The 10,856-nt window shown below is 51.1% G+C and overlaps 1 protein-coding gene across 1 annotated transcript; it reads left to right on the forward strand.

Moving 5' to 3' along the window:
- The first annotated feature begins 2,243 nt into the window (after positions 1-2,243).
- On the forward strand, positions 2,244-10,599 carry LOC135810364 (uncharacterized PE-PGRS family protein PE_PGRS54-like). The gene is made up of 2 exons (XM_065323856.1): positions 2,244-5,131; positions 8,482-10,599. Exons 1-2 carry the CDS (start codon positions 2,244-2,246, stop codon positions 9,896-9,898), a joined length of 4,305 nt encoding a protein of 1,434 aa, XP_065179928.1. The 3' UTR covers positions 9,899-10,599.
- The last annotated feature ends 257 nt before the right edge of the window (positions 10,600-10,856 follow it).

Raw genomic sequence — 10,856 nt, forward strand, 5'->3', positions numbered from 1 at the left:
TCATGATTGGCGTGCCTACCTCCACAAACATGAAGTCCATTTGGCCAAGTAGTACTTCTAAATGTGCAAAGATTCTTGCGGAGGATCACATATTTCTTAACTCCTGATAAGTGGTAGGCCAACAAGCAACACATGCATCCATCAAGTTGCCATAGCCTAACGGAGTCTGAATATACATGTATTAGCCATACATCCCATAGCCATATGGACCACTCACCAACACGTTATAGACACCAGCGTGTCTGCAAGATGCCCACTCGACTGACGAAGAAAGGCATACAGGTGATAAGGTCGGCCTTTCGACAACAGAGGAAGTTGAAATGTTTCCGTGTCTGCGGCCCTGACGATATAATTATTATGGTGCCACAATTTTCTACTTCAGTAGTACTGAGTAATGGTCTACAAAACCTAACCAAGGCACGGGGGCCATTGCACGGAGGCCATGGTTAGGTCGTTACTGGTATAGCCATGATCATCACATAGTATTATAATTATTTATATACAATACAGTAAGACAGCGGAACAAGGCTATTTGGTGGCAGGTCTGAATTTCATGCTCAGTACAATCATCAGGCATGCGGTCACCCTGAGCGTAATGTGTGCATCCCGCATCGTGTGATTTACAAAGATTAATTATCTTCCTGCACTTTCCAAACTGGCCCGAGGGAAAGAAGGAACAAAACCTGCTTGACATATGAAACCTTCAAGCTCTGTTAATATTCACAGATGGGCTTCACGTGTTTTGTGTGCACGTCTGTCATCCCATTAGACGGCTCAGACAAGGCCACCTCCCATTGCGTGCAATGACAGCAAAGGGCGGTCGCGGATTGGAGGATGAAAGGAGCTGGGTATTGCAGGCGTGCCTCTACATCAGCCAGCCTGCTCGGCGGATCCGTGTTGGGGAATTGCGTTTCATCACTGTGTATACACAGCTGGCGCTTGAGGGCTCCGTAGGAAGTGTAACCTTTAAGCACTAAAAGAAACTACAAAGCGGGATTCTCTGGGTTAGTGCCGGGCTTTTACCGGGCTTTGGCAGTGGCCAGTGGCCAGCGTAGGGTGTACACGTACATGTACTGATGTAGTGCATCCGGTGGATATTCAGTACTTCTTGTATCACGATTGTCCAGCGACTGAATTCATGTAGGGCACATAGGAAACATGGTTGTACTCGTCATAGTTCAGCGAGTAGACTTCAGCCAAAAGAATGGGACTAGAACGTACATTCTCTGTGAGTGAGCCCACGTGACGTGGCATTGCAGGTGTGAGGTGCCCGTCAATTTCACCTTTCGCACTTACAAGATGGAACGCCGATATTGCCATCACATCGCGGCACGCTCGATAGAGCACACATAACTCTCTCCTTTCCATCAACTACATGTACTGACCATTGAGCGCTGGCAAACGCAATTGGATTTTCCTTGCTCGACGTCAAGGTCAGTATGCCAGTTATTATTTCCTTCCCCGAGATCGGCTTAGCGAGGTAGGCCCGATGAGGGTATTGCCATTAGCCTGTGATTAGGACGGGGCCCATCTAACCTCCGGTTAGCAGTCTCGACTGAGGCTGAGCTGCAGCCCACAGCGCCATGTACCTAAGAGCCATGTAGGTATTGGATGGAAGATGGAGCAGCCAGGCCAGTGTCCCTGCTGCCCTGAATTTCTGAGGCGCTCTGGCAATTCGAGCGGTGACCACGGCCAGCTAGATGACAGCTGGCTTTCTGCTGACGCTCCCGTTTGGGCAGCAACCAGTGACAGGCGTTTAGGCAGTGACGCTCGACGAAGACAGTCTCTGGCTGCAGAAGCACGAAGTCATGCCGGGGTCACTAAGGCCGTAAGGGCGTCGTGACAGGAGAATACCAGCATGAATGGCGTCTTCATCTACTACTGCAGTCTGCGCGTGGCGGATCAATTGGAAAGCGAAAGCGAAAGCAAAGCAATTGCCATCGGGCGGTTGCTCGGCTTAAAGTGGCAGTTCAGTTTCATTGCAGTGTAGTATTTTGCACAAGTTGATTTCTTTAGAACAGTGTGATGGAAAGATGAGAGAAATGCAGGTCGCAGCCTGACCATCACCGTCATCTTCATCATCAAGGTCATCGAAGAAGATGCCAAAATAGCTATGCTGCCGTTGGGTTTCGATATTCAGGAATAGTTTTTGGTGCGTTCCTAGTTTTGAAGTCTGCTTAGTGAGCTGCTGATCATCCGCAACACCTCACAAACCAACTTGTGGTGCCTTGGCCGATATGATAATGCTTCCTTGGTGGTCTCTGTCTCTGCTCTGTTTGCCGCTGTTGCTGCTGCTCGTCGACTCAGCGCACGGCCAGAGACAACCTCACAATACGCCACAGCGCAATCTGCCATTCGACTCTGGAGCTGTTCAAAGCCAACCACAGCAGCCGCTGACACCAACGCAGCCACCGCCACAACAAGCAGCAGGGGGAGGTCAGCAACCGCTGAAACCTTCCGTGATAGGCAGTACTAGCCCGTTTGACGGGACGCGTCCAACCGGACGCAAGAAAGGTGCCTTTGGTGTGCCCCATCACTTCTACAGAAACAACGGCTTTGCCACGCCTTCAGACACTGTAGTGCAGCAACCCAACGCCAACGGATATTACTACAAAGATATTCTCCTTCCAAAAACAACCTCAGAGCCTCCCACAACACCGTCACCTCCAACTGATCTGCCGCCGAGCATGCCGATCCGTGGGGATGGAGGACAGAGAAATCGAGGATATGCTGGGCGAGGAGGCCCGTCCGCTCCGAGTGACAGCTGGAACCAGCGTGTTGCAGGTGGTGGTGGTGGTGGTGTAGGTGGTGGTGGTGTTCGAGGAGGCGCCAGAGGTGATGGTGGTGGTGGTGGTGGTGGTGGTGGTGGTGGTGGCGGTGGTGGTGGCGGTGGTGGTGGTGGTGGTGTTGGTGGAGGTGCTGGTGGTGGTGGTGGAGGTGGTCGAGGAGGTGGCGGAAGAGGTGATAGTGGTGGCGTTGGATTCCATAGAGGACCTGACCCAGGACACCCTGATCCTGGTGTAGGCGATGGAAGACGCGCAACTGGCCGCCGGGATCCGTTGCCCGCTGACCGGGGACATCATGGGCAGGATCCCCCGTCAGGGGGACCCCCAGCAGGTCCTGGAAATGGAGGTGGAAGAGGTGGTGGACACACTGATTTCGTCGATCCAGGAGTGGGAAACGGCAGACGCCAAGGTGACAAGCATGCTCATCAGCACAATACAGGTGATCCATCAGCTCCTGCAGCAAGAGATCACATAACGAGTAGAGGCCCCAAAGACCCTGGCCACTCCACTCACGACTCTAGCTATCATGGTGGTCCGCAGGACACACGAGCACCATCCTCCTGGAATTCGGGCCAGGATCGCAGGCACAGACCCTCTGCCGGTGCACCGCCTGCAGCTGGACGATCGCAGGACGCGATGCGAGATGCCCCACGCAGAGGCCAAGCACAAGGAGACAGATCAGGTGTCTCGGGTGGTGGTGGTGGTGGTGGAGGTACTCGCGACCCATCTCGACGTGATCCAGTATCTGGTGGTAGACGCAGGCCTGCAGGGGATGCTAGGCCTACTGATGTATCTGCGACTGAACCACCCCAGGCAAACTACGGGGGAACCATGGGACCCGGCATGGACCCACCGCCTCGCAGAGATGTCCCAAGTCGTGGCAGGTACCACCCGAAAGATCCCGTCAGAACGCCAGGCAGGGGACGGGATATGAATGCAGGCCCCGGGCAATACCCGGGCGATGCTCGCCTCCCTGCCACAGACCAGAGGCAAAGTGGTGCTGCTCACAATCGCAGTGGTGCTGGGGCTGGAAGACGACATCAGGACTCCCAGTTTAGTTCCAATCCACCTCCGAGACGTGGCCAAGACCCCGGACATACGCATCGCGACACCGGCAGAGATCCCGGCTATCCTGATGCAGGGCGACAACAAGACTACAAGCGACGTCCGGCATCACGCCCCGCTGACAAAGCACCAGTTGATGCTGGACCCAGTGGTGGAGCCCAGGAGCAACGTTATGGTGGTAAGATTCCGTCGGGACGAGATCCTTCACACATTCAGCAACCTACTGCACCCAGTAGTCGCGACACCGTTACTGGAAAGCCGGGAGGTGGTGCATACGGGGGACCTGTTCCCGATGCCCGTCCTGATTTCAGGCCACCGCCAGGACGGCAAACAGGACGTGGAGGTGCAGCAGCTGACCCCGGTCACCGGCACCCGGATCCTGACCCCGGCTTTAGCAGGGGTACAGATCCGACCAGCGCTCCAGCGTCTAGCGGACGTGCAGGAGGCCAGAGTCAGACCGTGGGTCAGGGACATCGCACTGCAGATCCTGGTTTCGGAGATCGCTTGCCAGCACATAATAACGGTAGTAATCAACCTAGACCACCATCGAAATCACGTTCTTCACACCCTGATTATGATGCCCGGGCTGGTGGACAGTCCAACACTCTAGGCAACCGTACTCACGCCCCGGATGTAGGCGTACTGCCAGATCGCCGCGATCATTTCGGTGGCGCTCCGACAGCACCAAGACAACCAGTAGGTGGCGCAAAACCAGCGCCAAGTTTCGGTGGACCGCTGCCCAATGCGCCACCCTCCACACCAGGAGGACATTTCGACAGTCGACTTGTGACGTCACCCGGTACAGGCCATCACGATCCACAAGCGGGTGGCTACGGGGGCCCAGTGCCGGGTACATCGCAACAGGTGGGCGGCGGCGGAGGCAGCGTCGGGGGACCCGCTCCCGGGCAAGGCGGAGGAGCTGTGAGCACTGGCACAGGTTACGTCGTTACAGGATATATTGGCACCGGCTATGGTGGAGCAGTTCCTGGCACCAGCCAGTTTCAGCCTAAACCGGGTCACGTAGCGGGCAGAAGGCACAACAGTGATTTCGGCCAAATACCGGGCAATCGGCGAGGATACGGAGGAGGCTTCCAGGCCTTGCCTCGTCGGCAAATGCAAGGAGGAAACGCAGGTCAACCACGGCCAACCAACTCGCCATTTGGTGGTGCGTTTCCAAGTGGGATCGTTGATCCGGGTAGTCTCTGCAATGGCGTTACGTTCAATACTGACACGGAGCTGTGCTGTGACAAGAACGTGGTTCAAATGACGGCTGCTAAAGAGTAAGTGCCCATTACTACCCTATACAGTATCTATACTTACACAGAGAGGTTTGTGGGAAAGAGCTCAATGTCTTTAGTTAAGAGAGCATGTCTGAGAAAACCAGAACATATGTGCAAGTCGATCTCTCAGATTTCGCTCAAATTTTGCATGTAGGTTTGCTTTGGGGTGTAGATCGACATTCCAAAGCCCGCGCAAAATCTTTTGAAGGGAACCATGAAATTGGCATACCCCTCAATATTGGCCCAATATTGGCACGATTTATGGGTCTACAAACGAGCCACGGCACAGCGTACAAGAACAAGCTACGAACAAAACTCCATCAAGCCAACATTACCTCACCTTAGAAGAGTTCTTGGGGCAGCATCAATTAGCCACGCCAGCATCCCAGAAGACGAGGGCAATCATCCCTTGACGCCACAAATGATCGTCTTGAAAATAGCCAAATTACAAGCGCTGATAAAACAGCGAGCTACGTCCTCAATTAGCAAACACTATACACCGGCAGATAGTAGAACACCTCTTCTAGCACTGAGGACATGTCCCCCATCATCCTTTTTGGGTTTTCTTGAAATAAACAATTTTGAATTTTTCCACTCGACCATTCTGAAATACGTCCAAACTCATACCTGCGCAGGAAAGCTCGCCCCTCCGCGACGTCTAGTCAGCAATTTCTACTCCAACACCACTCCCAACGCTGCAGAACAAAGTGTATTGTTGACTCTGATAAGGAAAAGCAGCGGTGATCACTTGTCACTCCAAACGACAAGCTTCTCCTTGCGCCAGCAACATTTTTCGGTGCAACAGTTGATGCAAAAGTGACTGAATATTTGCGTGTAGTTTTTTGGATTTTACTGCAAGAGAAATGATGAAAACGCGTGCCTCGTGACACAAGAATGCCAGGTCTCGTAGATCACGGTTCAGCAGTTGTTCCGAGTCACCTTGATCAAGCGCACCTGCACTTACATGGATCACCCGTTGATCTAGATCGGATCAAGTGCATCTTGATGTCCAGCTCAAGAGCACGCATGTCGTGTTGTAGGCCTTCCAGCCGGGACTTTCCCTCAACATGCAGCACAGAGACTAGTCTAGGGCGAGGAGGGTCAAATTACGTTGTTAATGACGTAAAAAATCTGCCATGTGGACGCCCCACATACCCCATGCAACCAGTGTAGGCCGCGCGCTGGTCAACTCCAAGCGACCTTGATGGCATGGACCACAGTCATTCCTTGCTGTTGCAGATCTACGTGGATCATCAGCATGTAAACTAGCCGCAGTTCCTGTTGAACCATGTTCGGGATGAGCGAGGTTAGTGTGAAAAAATGCATCCCTGTTCTTACTGCAGGTGGAAATATCTCAAAGAATTCTTGCCAATGCAATACTGCTAGCGCTATAACGATAGTTTCTGCATGTTCTGATCAGAGCATGCAAGAAATATAATGCATCTTACCTCCTCCCTCATGGTCCGTTTCGAATAGCACCTCAGGAACGATCGTGATCGTGTGCATTGTGTCGTGCACCAGAAAGCATTGTTCTACGTCACGATCCACATGATTTCTTCATTCCTCTTGCAGTAAAATCCAAAAACTACACGCAAAAATTCAGTCACTTTTGCATCAACTGTTGCACCGAAAAATGTTGCTGGCGCAAGGAGAAGCTTGTCGTTTGGAGTGACAAGTGATCACCGCTGCTTTTCCTTGTCAGAGTCAACAGTACACTTTGTTCTGCAGCGTTGGGAGTGGTGTTGGAGTAGAAATTACTGACCAGACGTCGCGGAGGGGCGAGCTTTCCTGCGCAGGTATGAGTTTGGACGTATTTCAGAATGGTCGAGTGGAAAAATTCAAAATTGTTTATTTCAAGAAAACCCAAAAAGGATGATGGGGGACATGTCCTCAGTGCTAGAAGAGGTGTTCTACTATCTGCCGGTGTATAGTGTTTGCTAATTGAGGACGTAGCTCGCTGTTTTATCAGCGCTTGTAATCTGGCTATTTTCAAGACGATCATTTGTGGCGTCAAGGGATGATTGCCCTCGTCTTCTGGGATGCTGGCGTGGCTAATTGATGCTGCCCCAAGAACTCTTCTAAGGTGAGGTAATGTTGGCTTGATGGAGTTTTGTTCGTAGCTTGTTCTTGTACGCTGTGCCGTGGCTCGTTTGTAGACCCATAAATCGTGCCAATATTGGGCCAATATTGAGGGGTATGCCAATTTCATGGTTCCCTTCAAAAGATTTTGCGCGGGCTTTGGAATGTCGATCTACACCCCAAAGCAAACCTACATGCAAAATTTGAGCGAAATCTGAGAGATCGACTTGCACATATGTTCTGGTTTTCTCAGACATGCTCTCTTAATTATAGAGTCCGATACCTCCTCATGGATGCAGTGAATGGGGTTCTCGGTCTTTGACCACTTTGGTGGGTTTGATCTCCTCACCTCCCACCGCTTTAGGAGCTGCATCTGCGCCTTGATCCTTGAAGGGCGGTGGCGTTCCTACGGATGCGGAAAACTCGGCCTCTAACCGAGTCTGACGCGAGCCGTGAAATTTAAAAATTTTAAATTAGCACCATGGAATGGGACTTATGCCTGAGAAGGTATTCTCAGGCATAAGTCCCATTCCATGGTGCTGTCCCCCTCCTCGTGAGCAGGCGAGTTTTTCTGTATGGAAAGTGTTGGCAAAATTCCTGTGTACATATTGTAAGCGCGACGCGAACTTGCTAGGGATAAGGTCGACGACTCTAGAGTGTCGTCTTACGGTATAGTTCGTAATAATAAAAGGATACCCGTTAAATTCGACTTTGTGACTCTAAAAGTAGTGCCAGTGTTCAAATCAAATGCACAGCATAGTGTTGATGGTGCTGGGCCTGTGTAGTCTTCGGCGCTATTTTAATCACCAGGTTAAATGTCACTGGTCCGAACTGCAGCCTAGTATTTCTGCTTCTGTGTTGAACCGATGTACACCTGGCAAACATGTACCGTGTTTCCCCGATTATAAGTCGCACTCGATTGTAAGTCGCGCCCCCTTTCTTACTCTTCATGTTTAGGGTAAAAAGGTGCGACTTATATTCGGGGAATACGGTAAGCGCTAGATCTAAATCAAAGGTCTCTCCATCTTGTAGACACGACTGATAAGACTATTTGTCGTAGTCATATCTGGGTGTAAATGGGAAAGGGTGCTAGTAATTCTATCTGTAGAGTTGGGAATTGATTCTATCTTGCTACAGTATTTTAGTCTTACTCCGCTGTTGAAGGTGTATGCAGTTCGATAATGATAATGATGCAGCCATGGATCATAGCGGCGCAGCTGTTATGAATGTACTGACGGTGATGTTTCTTTTTCTCCTGTTCTGTACCGCAGACATTCCCAATGCTGCTCTCAGCAATCCATCGACATTCGAGTAGAGAGTTGCTGTGACAATGTAGAGCCGGTCTACACCGCTGAACAAGGCTGCTGTGGCCGGCAAACGTACGAGCTGAACTCGGAGGAGTGCTGCGGAAACCACACGATCTACCAGCCCGAGACGGACATGTGCTGTGGCAGCAAGGTAGCCACCAAGTTCGAAAACCTCTGCTGCAACAACAAGCCATCGCATGTCAGTGGCGATCTGCGGGACCATGAGTGCTGCAGCGAGTATGCGTATGACACAATGACGCACGCATGTTGCGGCTCCAAAAAGCCCTACGGCCTGTTCAACGAGACTTGCTGCATGAATTACAAGCAGCAGCCAGTGGTCAGACCGGGTATGCAGTGTCCGCGACTGGAAGTGCCATTTCTAGGTCTTCCACCATCTGTCGGGGGAAAACCGCGCGGGTTAACGCATAAAAGATATTCCGGCGAGCAGAGCAACGTATCATCATCACCCACGCCCAAGCCCACGGCCACTGTGCAACCACAACGAAATCAAACGCAGGCAGAATCACCCAGCGCTCCTTCCCTGACTGGACCCGAGGGAGCTAAGCATGTTCTAGTAAACAAAACTTATGTGAAATCTCTGGTCGACAAGTTCATGCAGGATCGGGAACAAGCGAAACAGCAGCAGCAAAAGGAACAACAGCAACAGCAGAAGCCCAGTCAAGTTATCAAGCGTCCTGCGAATCCACAAATGCCTATGCAGAAACCAAAAGCACCAGGGGCCACTATACACGCGGGACAAACTGACCCATGGACCGGACAGCCGGGCCGCCCACCCGGTAACCCAGCGCCTCCATCTTCAGTACACGCAATGCCCAGTAGACCGGCCAGCGCCCCGGCAATGGATCACGGACGAATGGCAGGGGGACAACAACAGCAACGACAACAGCTCAATGTCATTGTAGGTCGACAGGAGCAGACTCGGCCACAGGCAACCAAGTACTTCATAGCACCACTACCACCGGCTGCTGTTGTCAACATTCCAGATCTAGGCAGTATGCCCCCAGTACCCGATGCCCGGGCCTGGGGCTTAAAAAACCTATTCCCCGGCCATCAGGTTCCTAATGGTGGCAAACCTCCGATATTAACCGGACCAAAACAGCAGCAATTCCCCGATCCATCCTTATCTGGTCTTCCTAAACTGATGAGTGATGGGCCAACCAGTAAACCTACAGATCTGCCAACAAAGCCACCACCTCTCCCGCCAAAGACCAAGACCCCGCAGCTAGATACAGCACATACTGATGCCCAGCCACCATCGCTGCCGCCGAAACAGCGAACTACCAAGCCGCATCTGGAGAAGGCTACCATGAAGAAGTGGATCCATGGACCTCAAGACCACGCCGCGATCACCGGTCAATAGCCAGCCAACGCTGTGCTGTGACAGCGTCCGCTGTTGATAATTTCCCATGACTTGCTGACCAGCGAATGCACTTCATCTAGACTAAAAAACGCTTATGTCACAAAAGAGATTTTGCCTCTACCCAATAAAATAGGGTAGATTATATTCAGAGAATCCGAATTGAGAGAGAGATGAATTGGACACATCATTATTTCTTGATATTTTGAGGCGGAAACAGTAAGCATGCATGTACATGTAGGTTGGTTACCACTTGTCTTTTGGTGCACAGTCGGGTTGGTTAGTAAGAATTGTCAATCTACGATTATTGAAGTTGGAAGCCATTGCCATCATCACGTACACGTGCATGTACGCACTAGTAATAAACAGTTTTTTTGTTATTCCCCCAATCAGAAGCAGAAGACAATAACTTTCTAAATTCGTATTTTTTCGATCTAAAGTTCTTGAGTACCGTACAACTTGCTAATATACATGTACATGCAGCCTCTGGCTACTGAATGATATGAAATGATACTTCCTGAAACCTACACAGCCCCCACATTCACACACTGAGTGCTACAAGACCCACCAACACCTCTCCTAGCATAGATTCCGGCATGTTGCAAAAGCATGAAACTCAGAGTAGCGACTAACTAGCCTTGATTGCCCTTGTCATGCTGTGTATTGCGCTCCGCCTCTGCGGTGTTGGGCACTGTCAGCACACTGAGTACACCCTCCAGTGAATGTTACTTCATATAAACCAGATGTAATCTCACTCTAGACTTGGCGTACATTACTCAATACACCTTGGTTATGACCCATACGGAAAAGTCTACAATATTATGTAAAAAATAAGTTGTGACTGAGAGTAGATTCACGGATAAAGGAATGATCAGCCAGCACCAGGGAGCAGAAATGGTATTTTACTAACGCTACTCCCTGGCCAGAACCAGTAAACCGACAGTATCCATGGAAACACCAG

This window comes from Sycon ciliatum, chromosome 2, assembly GCF_964019385.1.
Source record: "Sycon ciliatum chromosome 2, ocSycCili1.1, whole genome shotgun sequence".
Lineage (NCBI taxonomy): Eukaryota > Metazoa > Porifera > Calcarea > Leucosolenida > Sycettidae > Sycon > Sycon ciliatum.

Coding starts and splice junctions, on each gene's coding strand:
- LOC135810364 (XM_065323856.1), top strand. CDS start 2,244: ATGCTTCCTTGGTGGTCTCTGTCTCTGCTCTGTTTGCCGCTGTTGCTG. Junction 5,132..8,481: donor CAAATGACGGCTGCTAAAGA/GTAAGTGCCCAT, acceptor TCTGTACCGCAG/ACATTCCCAATGCTGCTCTC.